General features: G+C 48.4%; 6 protein-coding genes and 1 non-coding gene across 7 annotated transcripts; 4 read left to right on the top strand and 3 right to left on the bottom strand.

The window, feature by feature from the left end:
• Nucleotides 1-795: 795 nt before the first annotated feature.
• KY384_002620 (uncharacterized protein) lies at nucleotides 796-4190 on the top strand (the record flags this gene model as incomplete). Its single annotated transcript, XM_044811143.1, has 4 exons — nucleotides 796-1887; nucleotides 1940-2339; nucleotides 2389-2701; nucleotides 2912-4190. 4 exons carry the CDS (start codon nucleotides 796-798, stop codon nucleotides 4188-4190), a joined length of 3084 nt encoding a protein of 1027 aa, XP_044672026.1.
• A 963-nt stretch (nucleotides 4191-5153) lies between these two features.
• Nucleotides 5154-5297, top strand: KY384_002621. Its single transcript has one exon. It is a non-coding gene; the product is annotated as a tRNA-Val (tRNA).
• Nucleotides 5298-6681: 1384 nt separating this feature from the next.
• KY384_002622 (uncharacterized protein) lies at nucleotides 6682-7740 on the top strand (the record flags this gene model as incomplete). Its single annotated transcript, XM_044811144.1, has 1 exon — nucleotides 6682-7740. The coding sequence occupies one exon, from the start codon at nucleotides 6682-6684 to the stop codon at nucleotides 7738-7740; it is 1059 nt and encodes a 352-aa protein (XP_044672027.1).
• Nucleotides 7741-10866: 3126 nt separating this feature from the next.
• On the bottom strand, nucleotides 10867-11446 carry SMD1 (mRNA splicing protein smd1; the record flags this gene model as incomplete). The annotated part of the gene is given in 3 exon segments (XM_044811145.1): nucleotides 10867-11273; nucleotides 11290-11339; nucleotides 11433-11446. 3 exon segments carry the CDS (start codon nucleotides 11444-11446, stop codon nucleotides 10867-10869), a joined length of 471 nt encoding a protein of 156 aa, XP_044672028.1.
• A 436-nt stretch (nucleotides 11447-11882) lies between these two features.
• Nucleotides 11883-13475, top strand: KY384_002624 (uncharacterized protein; the record flags this gene model as incomplete). The annotated part of the gene is made up of 1 exon (XM_044811146.1): nucleotides 11883-13475. One exon carries the CDS (start codon nucleotides 11883-11885, stop codon nucleotides 13473-13475), a length of 1593 nt encoding a protein of 530 aa, XP_044672029.1.
• A 495-nt stretch (nucleotides 13476-13970) lies between these two features.
• Nucleotides 13971-14394, bottom strand: KY384_002625 (uncharacterized protein; the record flags this gene model as incomplete). The annotated part of the gene is made up of 3 exons (XM_044811147.1): nucleotides 13971-14144; nucleotides 14199-14307; nucleotides 14369-14394. 3 exons carry the CDS (start codon nucleotides 14392-14394, stop codon nucleotides 13971-13973), a joined length of 309 nt encoding a protein of 102 aa, XP_044672030.1.
• Nucleotides 14395-15538: 1144 nt separating this feature from the next.
• On the bottom strand, nucleotides 15539-16984 carry KY384_002626 (uncharacterized protein; the record flags this gene model as incomplete). The annotated part of the gene is made up of 1 exon (XM_044811148.1): nucleotides 15539-16984. The coding sequence occupies one exon, from the start codon at nucleotides 16982-16984 to the stop codon at nucleotides 15539-15541; it is 1446 nt and encodes a 481-aa protein (XP_044672031.1).
• Between the last annotated feature and the right edge of the window lie 234 nt (nucleotides 16985-17218).

A 17218-nucleotide genomic window follows, 5' to 3' on the forward strand; every position in this document is an offset into this window, starting at 1 on the left:
TATCCCACCGACGGCTATACGGTATGGTATTTATACCAGTCGATGTATCAGGAGCCCTCCTTCTGGCCGTACCAGCTAGATGCGTTTGTGCCCGGACGCTAGCTGGCCGCCGAAGAGGACCGTTAGAAGCATGCTATTCCTTTACTACCGAAAGGCATATGGCGGCCCTTCGAATGGGGCCTACACAGTTGCATCGGCCAGGAGCTGGCCCTACTTGAGCTGAAAGCTGTCATGGTTATGACTTTGCGGAGGTTCAGTATTGCAGCTTGCTACGATACGCCCGATAAGGACCAGTTTCCGGCTCAAGGGCGTAAACGATCACGTACGGTCGATGGAGAAAGGGCTTACCAAATGCTGAGGGGCACAACCCGTCCCGCCGACGGCTTTTCGTTCAAAGTGACGTTGGCGACGAGATGGCTGGGAATAGAGTCATGTATATGTTGTCCTTTCCAAGTAATCTTAGTCGAACTGCAATTTATAACTGAAAATTTCAATGGGAAATCACTCAAGTAAAAACTTTGTTCCTGTGTTTTCTTTGAAGCGAGTATAGAGGGAGCAGGAAGAAGCATCAAGAGAGCATCGAGGGGCAACAAGGGAGGGGAAGGGGCCGCGATGAGAGGAGGGAAGGTTCACCGCGAGAGATCATTGGGTGGAGGATTCTTTAGCCCTCAGCCTCATGCAACTCTTTTAGCCAAGATAAGTCAACCGACACGAAGTAAACTGGATTCATGGATTCCTCCTGACACCGTTCGCTCAGTACGGCGATCGAAATAATAATACTTGCTTCTTTGCACGATGCGCCTTATCGAGCGGAAAGGCGACGGCAGCTACTGCCTGATCCATGATATGTACAGCAACATTCCTCCGTATGCCATACTCTCTCATACTTGGATGAACGACGGCGAGGAGGTGAGCTTCAGAGATCTGTCACATGAGCCTGATACCGCTAGGAATAAGGATGGCTACAAGAAAATTCGGTTCTGCGGAGAACAGGCCGCAAAGGACGGGCTGCACTTTTTCTGGGTTGACACCTGTTGTATCGACAAATCAAGTAGTACCGAGCTCACAGAGGCCATTAACTCTATGTTTCAGTGGTATAACGAGGCGGCCAAATGCTACGTTTATTTATCGGATCTTCCATTTTCGGGATGGGAATTAACATTTCCTACATGTAAATGGTTCACGCGAGGCTGGACGCTCCAAGAGCTTATTGCACCGGCATCAGTTGAGTTCTTCTCTTCGGAGGGCCAACTGTTGGGTGACAAAAGATCCTTGGAGTCGGAAATTCATGCAATCACAATGATTGATGTCAGTGCCATTCAGGGAGAGCCTTTATCAAAGTTCAGCGTTGAGGAGCGAATGTCATGGGCTGCGGAGCGGAACACTAAGCGCAAAGAGGACAAGGCATATTGTCTACTGGGTATCTTTGGTGTTCATATGCCACTCATCTATGGTGAAGGAGACCATGCTTTTGATCGGCTTAATGAGGCGATAAGAAAGCGTTCCGAGGGACTTCACGATGGATTGGAAAAACCCTCTGTCGGCAGTCCTAAGGTTCAAATCCGTCTGCGCTCCAAGAGGATATGGCTACCATTGTTCACGGTGATAGTCATCCTGGGAACTGTCCTTGGAGGCCGATTTGGATCGAGACACAGAAGTAGAAGCCCTTCGGACTCATCGGCTACATCTCGGCGTAATATTGCCGCCCTTTCTTGGGCTTGGGGCCCTGTCAACAACACGCGCGTTTATTTCCAAGACAACACAGGACAAATAATTGAGGCTGCAAGTTCCGCTCTCGATACTGCATGGGATCTCCGTAAGATTGGCGTCAGTGCGAAGAATCATACTCCTCTCGCGGCAGCAGTTTCACGCCCGGATTTCCCTTTAGTAAGTAATGTCTTTTCAAATTCAAATGATCGTCCCCCTTACATCCCATCAGGAGATCAGTGTACTCTATCTCGACGACAATAACATTGTACACGACTTTGGCTACAGCTTTTCGACGAATGAATGGGGTTCGGGATCTCTGTCAAATGCAAGATATACCGCAATGCCGAATTCGAGCTTGACGGCAATATATAACCAATGCCGGTTGTGTGCTAATACCACGATCGTTGCTTTTCAAGCCGAGAACGGTTTTGTCCAGATCGGCAATCTTACATCTGAAGGCTGGAGTTTAACACAATTAGGTCTCTCCCTTGATGCAGAAGTCGGAACAGGACTTGCTTTACAACCATTCTACCACGAAAACACAGAAGATCAAATAAACCTCTACTATCAGAAGGCGAATCTCTCTCTGAGCTTGGCAAGCTGGAAACCAGCCCTTCTAAACAATGGAGGTGTGTTCCATTATCTCCACCAAATCATCTACTAATTCTTAAGAATCAGTTGACAGTTGGTCCTTGACCGAACAGCTTTACAGTACTATCCCTTCTGGCTCACCTATTGCGGCTGCCTCCTCTTACTCCAACGTTTCTACCGGCTTTGAATCCTGGATCGAAGTGTTGTGCCTTTCTAGCCAGGGAGTTCAAGCCAATACGTGGGTGGGAGTGCAGGATAATTGGTTGCAAACAATGTTACCCTTAGTGATGGGAAATTCGTCGGTTAACCCGAAGAGCTATGGAGACGTAGCCGTCACCGCCACTGGAAACGCATTTGGCGTCATTATGCAGGATGGGCAAGCAGATATGATTGAGAATTGGTTGGTTAACGATAACTTGTTGGACTGGAAATATATTGGGATGGTGAACATAAGTTATGCGTGGGGATGAGGGTGTCATGGCCTGGGCTACCCGCCAGCTCCCTTCTTTCTCCAATCCTTCTCCTGGAAAGCACGATGCTTACAAGATCTGAATTACTGACGGGCCTCTGGTCTGGAATGTCCACAAAAGCTCTCAAACAATAAATGCAGCGACCAGAATCGGCAGCAGAAGATCCGGGGCCACACCAGGGCTCCTACATATCCAGATGATAAATATCGACAGAAGGCAAGCGAGACGACCCCAGCAGGATCGTGCATTAACAGCAACAAAGATGCTAGCAACAATCAGCCTTTCCGACCGATTTTTCTTCATCACCTATCTATAGACCAGACTGATGTCCCGAGCGAGATGACTCCAGTGGTATTATGGACTAACACCGACATGGATACTAGTGGCGATCAAGACGTCTGTGGCGATCAAGGCGCTGATGGCGATCGAGATATTGATGACAATCAAAACGCCCGTGAAGACCAAGCTTCTCAGCCAATTTCTATCGATCGGTCGTCCGTAGACGAGGTTGATATACCCATACCGATCGATGACCAATATGAAGACGTTGATGGTGGAGCTCCTTCTGGATCCGAATATGAGGCAGAAGGGGACCAGACTTCCGGCCTAGCTCGGTCTCACGGGAAAACTGTCGTTGTGCTTAGGTGTGGAACTGTGAAGCTTATCGCACCATCGCGCCATATGCTCTTAAGCTTCCGGCTTAGTATCAGGATGGCACAGCAGATCTTAGGGTTAAGTAAGGAACTGACGATTCATTTCTCCCTCGAGGAGATCGACCTCCGTGTTGATGACCATGTGGTCTATAGGAAACCAATTGAACGGCTGCTAGCGTCAGTAAGAGGAGCGGAATGGCTGGTCCAGATTGTGCATGAACTAGAAGCCCTTCAAGGAAAGCCTGCCCCAGAGGATGACTCAGAATGGAAATCCCCAGGAGACCAGCTTACACTATTACCGTATCATAGCCGTCTTGGGACTGGCTGGAAGAATGGTGAACTTCAGAGGAGGCTTCGCCTTGGCAGCACCTTTCCATGCACGGAGATGAAGAATAAGAGTAAAATGGGCAGGACTTGCTTTCGAAACGTGCAAGTACTTATACCAGGAGGAGTTGACTTCAAAACTGTCTTTATCCAGTGCGACTTGGCCCCGAACGGTTCACTCCATCCCCACGCATGCGCCACCGAGTTTCGTGAGGACGATCCTGCGAAACGTCTTGGCATCAAGCTAAAGTTCAACTTCAAGGTAAGCAATGAAGAGAAGGAACTTTGGGTAACTCTCGGAGGCGAATGTAACACGAAGAAGCTGAACTCACTAGTTGACTTTTTGGAGGGCAAGGATGAGGACTGGACAGAACGGCAACCTCGGCGATTCCTTGACAGGAATAAATTCCGAGGGAGGATGAAAATATCTTATACATCTTAAGGCGTTTATACGACAGCCTCTCCTCGCCAGCGCTGGTTTGACCTAATATTATCTCTGTCGTCTCCAACACTCGGCAAATCTGCTCATTAGTCATCGAACGTTTAGAACTCGGGAACCCCTTTGCCCCCCCTATCCCCTTTCCCCATACAAACCCACGATGTACATCAGAGATACTACGTCGTAGAATAGCGTGGTGAGACAGATCTTGTGGATGAAACAGGATGAATAAAGTTTTCCCAATATCTATATCAATCCTAGACTTAGATTGCTTGAAGATGAGGTGTGAGGGCAAGATGGAGGGCGATAATCCATCTTCTACATTACATTCTTGAGGCCTCGGCAGCATGAATACTATCTATTTTGTCTCACTCCTTAACTCGAAGACTTTCGGTACTCCTATCGTTCAAGATACATATTGCGGCGGCGCGCAATTGCCCTTGCATTTAAGCTTCCTTAGTGATGATGTTGGATACGGGCACAGCCATAGTAAGTGATTATAGAAATTGACGCTATATCGCATTCGCACACTACATCACCACAATGCATACACTCGCACCGACTTGACCGACTTTGAACCTCCTCCGTGGCGGTTGTTATGTTGTGATGTCCAACATATATTTGAGCCGCGCTCTCCCGCATTCAGCAACAGGTGTCAGCAATAAAGGAACGGATATATTAGGTTGAATTTACCAGAGTCATTTGCAGATCCAATTGCCACGTCAGCAGCGCTGTCGAGATAGAATTGTGCATAAGTTACATATAATCTTAAACTGTGATGCTACCCATGATCTCACAATCGGCCTTAATCCATACCCTGAACCCAAAAAACAGCGCCAAATGCCACGGCGCAACCTCGGATGCCCTCGGGATGCCTAGATGGAAAGATCCGATGGAGTGTATAACCCTATTCATGAATATCAGAAAGAGTAATATAGAGTTTCTAATACACGTGTGTAAGAAGGTGCGGGTTTAGCTCAGTTGGGAGAGCGTCGTAAGTGCTCACATAATTCTGTCAAGTGAGAGAATCCGTTCCTAACAATGTCATAAAGAGACTGAAGTTATCCAAAGCTTATCTGAAGGTCGTGTGTTCGATCCACATAAGCCGCAAAATATTTTTATTTTTTTTTTGGGGTATTGTATCCATTTTATCCCCACACCCAAGAAGATTCCAGAACAATAGTAGGGGATACTGATGGCGCTTTGTAAGGATCCATAAGGGTCATCACCAAGGGCTGTAAAGAGAGCCCCCAGGTGTCACCTAAAGGGGGCGTGCACACCGGGGGCGGAGATTGCACGGAGGGGTAGCGCCCCGCTTTCATGGCTAAGGGCAAAGGGGAGGTTGGGCGGTGCTTGCTGAAGGGGAAACCCTCGATTATATACGCCCGTCCTAGTTGCTTGTAGCCACGTCACTGCGAATCACCCTTACAATCGAGGTAAGACGTGCTCGAGACTTTGAGGAACGCTTTGAGACAATGAGTGAGAGCTTCTAGAACCCCACCCAATGATTCCTAGCGATGGGCCCTCGTCAACAAGCATTTCATTGGTACAAGACGAAGCCAAGAGTCGACGATGCTGTAGAAGTCTAGGCAGCAGCCGACTAAGTTAGGCAACACTTGTTGAATAAACAACAAGAGCAGCAGCCAAATCAGGCTCTTGTCGAGCCAGAACTTTTGAACAGTGCTCCCCCGGTGCTCCCTCGATGCTCCCTTGTGCTCGCTCAGTGCTCCCTCCAAAGCGGCCTTGCTCCCTTTCCCATCTTAGAGGGGCAATTCGAGATCCTAAGTTTGGGGTGTATATAATATATATATATAATAGTGTCCAGTGGTGTTCACAACTAGGGATCGAGGGGGTGCCGTCTTCAGCGGCAGGTATCCCTTAAGATTCCTGTCCTCCTGGGCCTTTGAAGCGGCTCCTCCCCTAGAGCTCCCTGGGTATGAATATGTATTTTGCACATGCCACGCTTCACTCATGGACAAACCAATCACACGTCCATGTCTCATCATTCATGGCGGAGCTGGTAATATCACTCGTGAGAACTTTTCCCAAAAGTCATGGGCAGCATACAAGTCCAACTTAATTCGCATCTACCGATCTACCAATGAATTGCTTCAGAACGGTGCGACGGCGCTGGACGCCGCTACACATGCCGTGACTCTCTTTGAGGATTGTGAGCTTTTCAATTGTGGGAAGGGCGCTGTAAGTGATTGAGGATTAGATTTGAGAGATGATCACAAGAAAGGTGTTGACGGCGAATGTCAGGTGTTCACCACGGATGGGACAAATGAAATGGAGGCATCGGTGGGTTCAAACCATTTCTTCGAATATGGAAATATATTCTGTACTTGTTTCTGGTCCAATGTTTTGCTTTGTATTTTTCCCACATCTCAATAAGAATATTCAACGAATAAATGTCTCTCATCGATGTAGCGATGCAGCGATGCTCTTCCTTGCTCACCAATGGACTTTCGTGTAGGCGTGATAACTTCTGATAATGTGTGCTTCTAAGGTCATGGTGACTCGCGGGTATGATAAGCGTGCCGCTGCGGTAGTGCTCCTGAAGCACGTCAAGAACCCTATCAAGCTGGCTCGTGAGATGCTCGTGCGTGAGCAAACGGGCCGGGACGAGCAAAATCCATCACTCGGTGCCCATAATCATGTGTGCCTGGGTGGAGAAACAGCTGAGGATCTAGCCTCCAAATGGGGACTCGAATTGAGAGACAAAGACTACTTCTGGACCAAAAAGCGCTGGGACGAGCACCGGAGAGGTCTCGGTAAGAATACAGATTCACGATGCACTAGGAACGACACGTCTTCTATGCGCCGCATTGGATCTGAGGGATGGAACGGCAAGGAATACCTTTCGCAAGGTACTACGGGCTGTGTGGCACTTGACAAGTACGGCACCATGTGCGTTGCAACAAGTACAGGAGGCTTGACGAACAAGCTTCCCTTCCGGATAGGCGATACGCCCACCGTCGGCGCTGGATTTTGGGCAGAAGAATGGAATGAAGCGCCCCTCCCACTGAGTCCGAAGCCTTCTGCGACGACCATTCCTCCTTTCGTTTCGAGTCTGATGGACGGCATCACGAAGTCATTTGACGCATGCTTTGGGCATTTCCATGGCTACGAGCCCCTACCAGCGAATGAAGTACAGCCCTTAGACTGCAAATCAGCCATCACTTCAACACAGAGCGAGGGTCATTCTGTAGCAATATCAGGCACCGGAAACGGTGACTCCTTCCTCCGCCTCAGTGCAGCACGCACAGCTGGCGCTATCGTCCGCTTCTCATATCCAGCGCTTCCAGCACGAACTTTAAAAAGCGCAGTTAACCAAGTTGTAGGACCAGGTGGTGAGTTGCAGATGTCAGCGGGAGACAGGTGGGGTAAGACGGGCGAAGGTGAAGGGGGCATGATTGGTATTGAATTGAGAGATGGAAAAGGGGAAGTGTGCTGGGACTTCAACTGTGGGGGCATGTTCAGATGCTATGGAGATGGGAAGGGAGGTGTGAGGGTGGGCGTTTTTAGAGACGAAGAGGAGGTTCGATGGTAGGAGACTGGGTATGCCGCTTTTAGATGAAGATGAAGTGTCTCCTTGCACTCATTCCCGCTGCGAAGACGGTCAGGAAAGGATGATATGATAAAGTCATTTCTCGATTTTCAATGGTTTGATTATTTTTCCATTGCTTCAACGTGCCCTGCATCATGTCTTCTTGAAATTTACCTTAAGAGATATGGAGGAGACAGTCACCGTCGGTTTGCCTGTAATTGAAAGATACATCTATAAACCTGTCTTCCAGAGCCTGACAATACAATTGGTCTAGTGGCCTCCAAGGATCATTCAGATATTTATTGTCCCTGAATAGCACAACGACCTTACCACTTTGTTAGACAATTTAGGGAGATCTGTACGGATTCAAATTACAGAAAGTATGTTTCGAGAGTGTTTGCAAAGGCACATTCTCAAAAAGATGAACAAGCAATAAAACCCATGAGAAGAAGGCTCCTCTTTAGCATTCCCAAAAAGTCAATGGGCAAAAATGCTGACGGGATGTAGTTGATCAACTTGCCCATCAGTCCTAAGCGTGAACGATCAGGGGTAGTAGTTGAAAATTGAAATCTGAGGATTTCAAGTCCCTACCTGTGGTACCATTACATCACAACTATCACAGACGGATTTTCTTTAGTCAAACTCTCCATACTTCACATTCAGAAACAAACCTGGCAACAAGAAAGAACCAGCATCCTTGTCTCGCAGTGACCAATACATCATTCCCACCCCATAAATACGCCCCAATTCGCAAGAAGGGGCACATCCATTTATAGCGCCAGGTCCATCTACGCAGTCGTGTGTCGTCGCACTATCTGGCCCTTCAATGAAGTCTCTCCTGGTTTCACATGATGCTGCAACATATGATTTCCGTTGGAGCTGATTTCTTGCTCCTTACAAGTTTGGGTTTCTTGCTCCTTGTAAGGTTGCTTCTCTGATGGAATACCAAATCGTAACCACCCGTCGACCCTCCATTTGCGATACCAACCTGCACTCCTTCCTTTACGCCCTTAACCATTCGTATCTTGTCTCCGTCGTAGTCGTCGCCTTTATCGCATTTGGGACATGTTTTCGGTTCTGCGCGAGTAGACCGAAGGCCCCGGGAGTTACGCATCCGATTATCGTAGAATGACGGGCAATTGTTGAAGCCACGACCCTCTGCACAGGACTTTTCTATAGTCGTCCAGGAGTGATCGCATGTGGGTGAGGTGTGAAAGGCTGTCTTGCACATGTTGAAGCTCTTTTGATGGGTGATATGTGGATAGACTTGTCCTGCGATGATGTAGAGTAGTTGAAATGCCTGTAAGAGAAGACATGATGTCGTATATCACTGTGTGAGATATACTCGGGCAGATGTCGTACACGTCAAGTCATGTAGTTCAGTTTCAAGGGATGTTGCAGACTGCGGTGCTCTTCGCAGCGGGAGCCTTGTACTACAGCACTTTGAATGTGGGTAGTGAGACTTAACTGGCTATCATGTCTCTTCACTCTCCAGGTCATGATTCTGAATGGCTTGCATAAGTTCGTAGAGCTGACCTAGTTGCTGGTCTTCTCTCCCGTTAGTAAAGGTTTGTACCTGGAGTGTTCTACAGCTGTACCACTCATTTTGTCTATCTTGCTCTTGTCCAATCTCTCTCCCTTCCACGCATCCCCTTCTATCTTCTGAGCGTACATTTGCCATTCTGTCAGGAACCCAATCTAATACCAATCAATTGAGTCGAAGGCCGAGGCTGGGGACGAGTTGAGCGTACGATGTGCATAGGATTTTCAACATTCCTATGGGATCTGTATTCACTTTTAACGTACTCGTCACCCAAGACACGCATTTCTTTAGGGAGAAATTTTCGATGCGTGCGGAGCAATCTTCGGTACAGAGGGATTGGAGGCAACAATGCCAATGGTGCTGGTCGCAACCCTGAAGTAGAGCCTGCGGCAGTAGGAGTCGCGAAAAGACGAAGACTTGGTCTCATTGCGTTAAGACTAGGAAACGAGCTTCGTGCATCATATTGATCTGTCTTGGAGACCGTCAGGTTGCGGCAAGAAGAGCAGTGCCAAGAAATGCAAAAAATCTGATCAAGGGACCTTGACTTAGAACGACAAGCAGCTGCTCTGGTTCCACTTATGCTGCTTTTCGAGCTCTGAATAATACTGATGCTGCCTACTCCTTTAACATCTCATATAGATACAGATACAATTTATGAGCCCGCCGAGGATTCTTTCTTGCTGTTAGATACACTTTCCTCTCCTTCGGAAATCGAGTTCTTGACACAAAGGTTTGGAGACTTAGGCACCAGTCAGTCATGGTCACCACCGTTAGTACTTGAGGTTGGTACAGGATCTGGCGTCGTCATAGCTTTCCTCAATGCTCACGCAAGCACCATTTTGGGAACACCGCAAATCTTAACACTGGGAACGGATGTAAATCCATTAGCTTGTAGAGCTGCTAGAGAAACCGTTGAACGGGCTTCTTCATGTTCAGATCAAGCAACAAGAGACTCGGAGCCTGCACCCTGTGCTAGCTTTTTGTCCATAATCCGTGCGGACCTCGCGACTTCAATTCGGTCCGGTGTGGTTGATGTTCTCGTATTTAATCCACCATATGTGCCTTCCCAAGGGGTGCCTCAAATTCACACGTTGGACTCAGAGATTGATAATGGACTGAAACCTGACTTCTTACCTCTATCTTATGAGGGTGGAGTAGATGGCATGGAAGTCACACAGAGATTCTTAGATGAAATTCCACGAATCTTGAATGAAGTGAGAGGTGTGGCGTATGTGTTACTTTGTAAGCAAAACAAGCCTGATGAAATGATGAATTGTATAAGAAAATGGGGAGATTCGTGGACTGTGAAAGTAGTGAGTGTATCAGGAAAGAAAGGGGGATGGGAAAAACTTCGAATTGTCAGAATAAACCGTGGGTTAGTGTAATGTGAAGAAAGGCTTGACAGTCATTCCTCATCAGTTCGGAATTTCAAAACCGCACCTGCCTGTACACCTAAGAGACAGGCTAGATATATATCGGCGATCTATCGAGTCGGTACGGCTTCTGGAGATGGTGATAGGGCATCCTCGGATAGGGTCAATTATCGTATTCCCTGCTCCATCTCATTCGACTTCGCCATGATTGGTCTAGAAAACTTTTTGCCAACTCAGTGTGATACTCCACGCTCTCCCGCGAAAGCGATCAGAAGCCTCTCCCTCCACCTCTCCCCCGGCCCCTTCCTCCTCCTCCTCCTCCTCCCCTGCCCCTTCCTCGCATTGGCCCTCGGCCCCCCGACCTCTATCCTGCTCTTTCCGAGCTTTGTTCTTCGGTTTAGGCGCATCATCTATCAGTAGAGTATCTAGAGGTAGGCTGTCCGGAAGTATGTAATATCGGATGGTCGAGCCGCGGATGTTTATGGTATCCAAAGCTATAGGATCGCGGCCTTTCGGTGTCATCTTGACGGCGCGGAGGTTGGTATTCATTTGAGGAGAGACAGCCGTGATAGTTCCATGAAGAATCGTGCCTGAAGATATGTCAATGGGGTCTTTGGAGCCTAGGAAGTATCGTACCATTTTTCAATTCGATGGTGACGGTCTCATTCGCGCATTTCATCAGAAATCTACACAGGCCAGAGGTCAGCGTTGTCGCAACCTCGCAACCTTGGGATTGAGGTTCAGCCGAAGGAACCTCTGATTGAAAAGGTTTTGCTTACCTGACGAGCTTCATTTTGACGGCCACCAACTTTCTGCAGTATGAGGAACACCAAGGTGGATAAGGTCGTAGAACCTGTGAGCTAGGTAAGGCTGTATCCAAATGTCAGATTGCCTAGCTGTATTTTACTCGGCCCGCTAGCGTCGCTCTTCGTCACTTCCAACGTTCAGGCTCCTCCCAGTATGTTAACTCTAAGTACTTTAAACGCGGAAAGATACAGGATCGGCCAAAATCGACAGCACTCTCTTTGAACTGACTAGCAATGTCAAGGCGAGCTGCACCAAATCCTGCGCAGGAGCGCGCCGCACAGAATCAGCAGACAATCAAAACTTTATTGAAACTTGAAGGAAACAAAAGTTGTGCAGATTGCAAGAGAAACAAACACCCAAGATGGGCGAGCTGGAATTTAGGGGTCTTTGTCTGCATTCGATGCTCAGGAATTCATCGTGGGATGGGTACACATATCAGTCGAGTCAAATCAGTCGATCTAGATGCATGGACGGATGAGCAGCTGCAGAGTGTGTTGAAGTGGGGAAATGCAAGGGCTAACAAGTACTGGGAAGCCAAACTAGCCACTGGTCATGTGCCGTCGGAGGCAAAGATCGAAAACTTCATCAGGACAAAGTACGAGTCGAAGCGTTGGGTTATGGATGGGCCAATGCCAGATCCGGCATCCTTGGACGTCGATGGTGATGATGATGTGCCACTCAATGTTGTTCAAGAAAAAGCAAAACTAGATAGAGCTTCGTCTCAAAGGGCAGCCTCGACCTCTAGTCAGCCTGTTCAACCACCAGCGAAACCCACACCACAGATTGATCTATTTGGTGATGTCCCAGCTCCGCCTGCAAGACCTAGCACAACAGATACTCCTAGCGTTCGGCCTCCGCCACCTAAACAATCTGCTCCACCTAAACCGACAAAAGCTTCAGATTCACTTCTGGGACTTGACTTTTATGGAGGACCGACCACCACTTCTCCAGGTAGGCCGTCAAGCTCAACAGCCATTCCCACAAGCTCAAATGTGCCATCAAGACCGGACCTGAAGCAGTCTATACTGTCCCTGTATTCGTCTGCTCCTAAACCGCAACCAGCTGCACAGCATAGCAAACAGGGTTCCTTCGGAGGAATGAATTCACCCCCAGGCCAGCCGAAGTCAAGTCTTAGTGATTTAGACGACGCATTTGCCGGTCTTGGAGTATCGTCTGCAACCTCTCAACCATCCAAACCTGTGCAGCCAGCGAAATCGGATCCCTTCGCAGCTTTCGCGAATCCCACAAATCAAAGATCTAGCTTCACAGCTCCACAAGTTACGTCCCCATTAAGTGGAGGAGGTTTCTTTGATGCTGGTCCTAAACCGGCTCCGAAGCCTGCAGCAAGCTCAAAGCCAACCCCCAAACCTCAGGCTAGCTTAACACCGATGGAGTCCAACGACTTCGGCGATTTTAGCTTTGCGTCCAGCCCACCCGCAGCTCCGTCGAAGCCACCTCCACCAAGTGCTTCGGTCGATCTTTTTGACATGTCTGACCCTATCACACCTGCTGCACCTCCGAAAGCGTCACAACCCGCCCGCCCTGTTGAAAACTCGCCTTTCAATCTGTCGGCCTCAGCCACAACATTGAAACCTGCAGCCAAAGCCGCACCCGCCCCAACAACGCAAAGTAGCAGCTCAGCGAACTTTGGAGCTCTCTCGGACGCTGATGCGTGGGGTGCTAATGACGCATGGGCCACTCCAAGTGGACCATCGGTAGAGTCATCCAAGCCAAAGCCGACACATGCACCTATACCTGCACCAAAAGCGCCTGCCATTGCTATGACAAACAACTTTTCTGCATGGGGTGGAACAGAGCCCATCACGAATCAGTCTTCACAAGGTCCCGGCTTTGGAGCATCCTCGCAGGCTCCGTCCAAAGTCACTCCTGACGAAGACTTTGGTGGCTGGAGCACTTCAGCACCAGTCCGCCCTGCACCTTCAAATCCTCCCACACAGTCAAAGCCAGCAGGAGGTTTTGGTGGAGATGATCTTTACTCCAATGTTTGGGGCTAGTTAGGAACACATCACCGGTTGACTCTTAGCCTATGAGCGAGTTGTTTGTTTATTCGTGCAGATGTAGCTAGATCATGCTATCACGAAGACAGAAGGACCATGTCAGTCATGGACTGATACACGCAAGCAGTCTGTGGTGCTGTATTCACTGCTCAAGCAAATTTTGCCTCCGAGGTGCTCTTAGCTAGGTCTTTAGTGAGTCACCCTATCAATATCATCTGCGTTATTGCCATCCCGGTGGCACTTGCAAGCTTCGCCCTCTATCTCCACGGTGAACCATTTAGCTGCATGATGTCAAAATGTATTCCTTTTCCGGCCTTTTTCGCCTTTGTTGGACGCCGAATCACATGATTGAGATGTACGGACGTCTTGCTGGTCTTGCACCCGGCATGCAAATAGTCTGAGTTCTTCTTTACCGTATATGCATGTCGAAGCCTCCAGAGCTCCCCACAGCGTGAAGCTCCCGTGAGAGCAAACAAAATGAGCGCAAGCAGTTCACGAAGCTCGTGAGCCAAAAGCCAAGTGAAGAATCCACCAGAGCACCACAACCACAGCTACAATTATGCCAGCCAATTTGAAGATAGCAACCTTGTTTCCACTTTGTGCCATGCGGCCGAGGCGTTGGGCGGAGCCTTTGATGCTACCGGACATGGAGGAGAAAACTTCCGACTATGGGTCGCACGTGTAAGCCTTGCAATAGGTCTTGGATACTGGGCAACATACACTACTATCGATGACATCCTGACTTCGTGCATTGTCGTAGATGTTGATTGTCACGCCTCGTAGCGCGGAGACTTTGGAGGAGAGTTCGTCTAGGCGCGAGTTGTTCTGCCTGTGGCCTTGATTAGTATGTTCTAGAATCCCTTTGCTACGCCAGATATGGTTGAACGAACGATTCTCTGTCATATGCACTAGACATATTGCGCAAAAGTTGTGAAGGCAAGCTCACTGGCGATTGTGTCTGCTTCCTTTCGCGGCGTTGGACAGGGTTGTGTTCTAGCGTGACGCTTGCGGCTTGTATCATACAAGTATTTTATTGACGAGGCTTTGAAAGATTCCGTGCAGTTACTCTCTTTCCACTTTCATACATCCGCTGCTTCGGCCGGTTTATTCTGACATTTTAGTTGCGCAGGACTTGAATTTTCTACGAACAACTTCACAATACTCTCAGACCGACCATCTGAAAGCCAAAAGAACTACTCCTTGCTAAATCCGTCGGAGCCTTGAGTGACTCCTGTCTTATTCAAGCCTTGAGACCCACCCTGGGCTAGTGTCACGCGAATATTTCCATGTTCGCCCACGATCTGGTATCCACCGGCACCGCTTTGCTTCTCGATACATTCAAGTATTACCATCCTGGCTCGACGGCGGATGACTGACCAGAGAGACGAGTCTGATCTGCTCCCTACTGCTAGTGAAATTTGAGCTTCACAGTCTCCCACCTCCTTTATTATGGGTAATTTGAATCTAGGATTTGGAATAGTCCGGCTGAAGTGAGGGTAGATATATCGTTGAGTCTGAGAATCGTATTTGATATCGGATGAGATATCGTCTGGGAGCTCATCGATCGCTGCAACGCAATCATTTGCATTCAGTTCACCATAGATTGGATCGCATTCCCCAGCTTCCAATCCATCGTTGATCGATTGGAGGGAACTGTTGGACGTTAAGGGGAAGTATGTGATGGCAGATGCAATAGAGCAAAACGAAAGGAATAGGCTGAATCTAGGGTTCATTTGCAAGCATTGCTAAATCACTGTGACAGTGGAATTCTCCCAACGGTGCCTGAACGCATGGCATATATGGATATCTCTTAGCTTTTGATCTTAGACATGTTAAGGATGTGCGGCAAGGCGGATAGATGCATTTGTTGTATTTCTCCCGCCCATCGATCTGAGACAGCAGAGGATAGATACGGTCTGTGCGGGTTTTCCAGCAGGTTCTGCAAGAGGCGAGGATTAGAACAGATTCTTTCGCTAACGGCATGGTTGTGGGAGAAATATCTCTGCAAGAGGCACAAATAGGTATACTGTTCATTCGCTAACGGTGGATTTACATGATGACTATAAAGTACAGGTCCTCCTTCTCTTCGAAGGCCTCTCATGATCCGACCAAACATCCTCAACGTCCGTACCAAATTCTTTCCGCTTTTCCTCACTGACTTTGGCCAACTGGTCAATTTCCCGCCGGTATTGATCATCATCGACAAGGCTCGTACTGTCGCAGATATGGACAGTCCGGCATCCCCAATCATCGACCATTGGTTCATCGTCGGCCTCATCTGATTCGTCAACCGACTCTATCCATGCCAAAATGCGGAAACCGCTGGCATCACTCAATGGGATGAAGTCATCCACCGGGTCTATCTCCTCCTTTGCGGTGATATCGTAGATATCATCGTCCTCGTAACCCAGGAATACGTTGAAGTGCCCAACGGCTTTCCCTGCCAGAAGGTACGCTTGTTGAGCGTCAGCTAAGTCTCTTGTCAGCCTGCGGTCTAAGGTCAGCATACGAAGATCGAAATTTGTTTGCGTTTCGTCTGTCTCCCCGTTCGCGACGTCCTGCTCCCATTGATCAGATTCTTCTTGATGCTGCCATTCTTTGCTGTCGAAGGCGTTCTGGCAGTCAAAGTACGCCTCTTGCATATTTTCGAAATTCGCTTGGGCAGCATTCTGCACCTTCTCCTCATCGGTGAGTGCAGGTTCCTTTGTGTCTATGTCTGACATTCGGTCCGCAATTAGGCTGCCATCTCCGTTCTCGCTCCCTTCATCAGACCTTTCGCTCGAATCATTCACTGGTGGTAGGGACTTCTTGAGTATGTCTGCCTCATCAAGTGCGTCTCCAATTGCCCGGAGAACCTGTCTCTGTATGAATTTGATATTGCCTTCCACGTCGCTTTTTTCAAGTTTCAGATCCTCTTGCTTTTCTTTGAGGTCGCTTAGCATGTTCTGCAACATCTGAGACTCCTCTTTGGCCAATGCATCATCTCCTTCGTCGTCTTCATGGAATGGCTTTGCTTTTCTGACCATATTTTCCAATTTATGCACTTTCTCATCCATCTTGCGTAATTTTCCGTCGTACCTCTCCAGTTCCGAGGATTTCTGTGCGATTTTGCTACAATTTTCGACCAATCTCTCGGTGATGAGAAGACCGAACCGGGTACGAGCTTGGTCATCCATTGTCACCACAATCTTAGGATCTTCTCTAGGAATGCTAGGTGGTGCCATGTCGACCACATTGGGAAGCGCTTGCTCTTCTTGCTTGTGTAAGAGTGGTACATTGACGAGTGACTGTGATGCAGTAGGTGACAACTCCAGGTCGTTCATGGTTCCACAATCTACGGCCACGCGGTGTTGATGCATGAGGTCGATGTTATCGCCGTAGAGCGAAACGCCGTCTGACGCACCACTTTGCAAATGCTCCTGCGACGCAAAAATCGATAGTCTGCGTCGGATGTTGATTGCGGTTTCGAAACCCTTCCAGAAGAATTGTATGAGCGTATTCTCCATCTTGATGTGTTCAAAGATTTTCCTCAAGCCTTGATGCAATTGTGATACGAGTCCTGATATGCTAGTATCAAGCCTTTCAACACGTGCAAAAGTTCTGGCGACTTTGTATTATACTTGGAGCGGTCGTCTTCTTTGTACTGCCACGAAATTACTCCTATGCTTGATTACCGTCCCTTTGCTTGTGGACAAAGCTAGCACAACAAAGAAGATTGATAATCTGAAAGCAAAGCATCT

This window comes from Bacidia gigantensis (assembly GCF_019456465.1).
Source record: "Bacidia gigantensis strain McMullin 20006 chromosome Unknown contig_156, whole genome shotgun sequence".
In the NCBI taxonomy this organism is placed as follows: domain Eukaryota; kingdom Fungi; phylum Ascomycota; class Lecanoromycetes; order Lecanorales; family Ramalinaceae; genus Bacidia; species Bacidia gigantensis.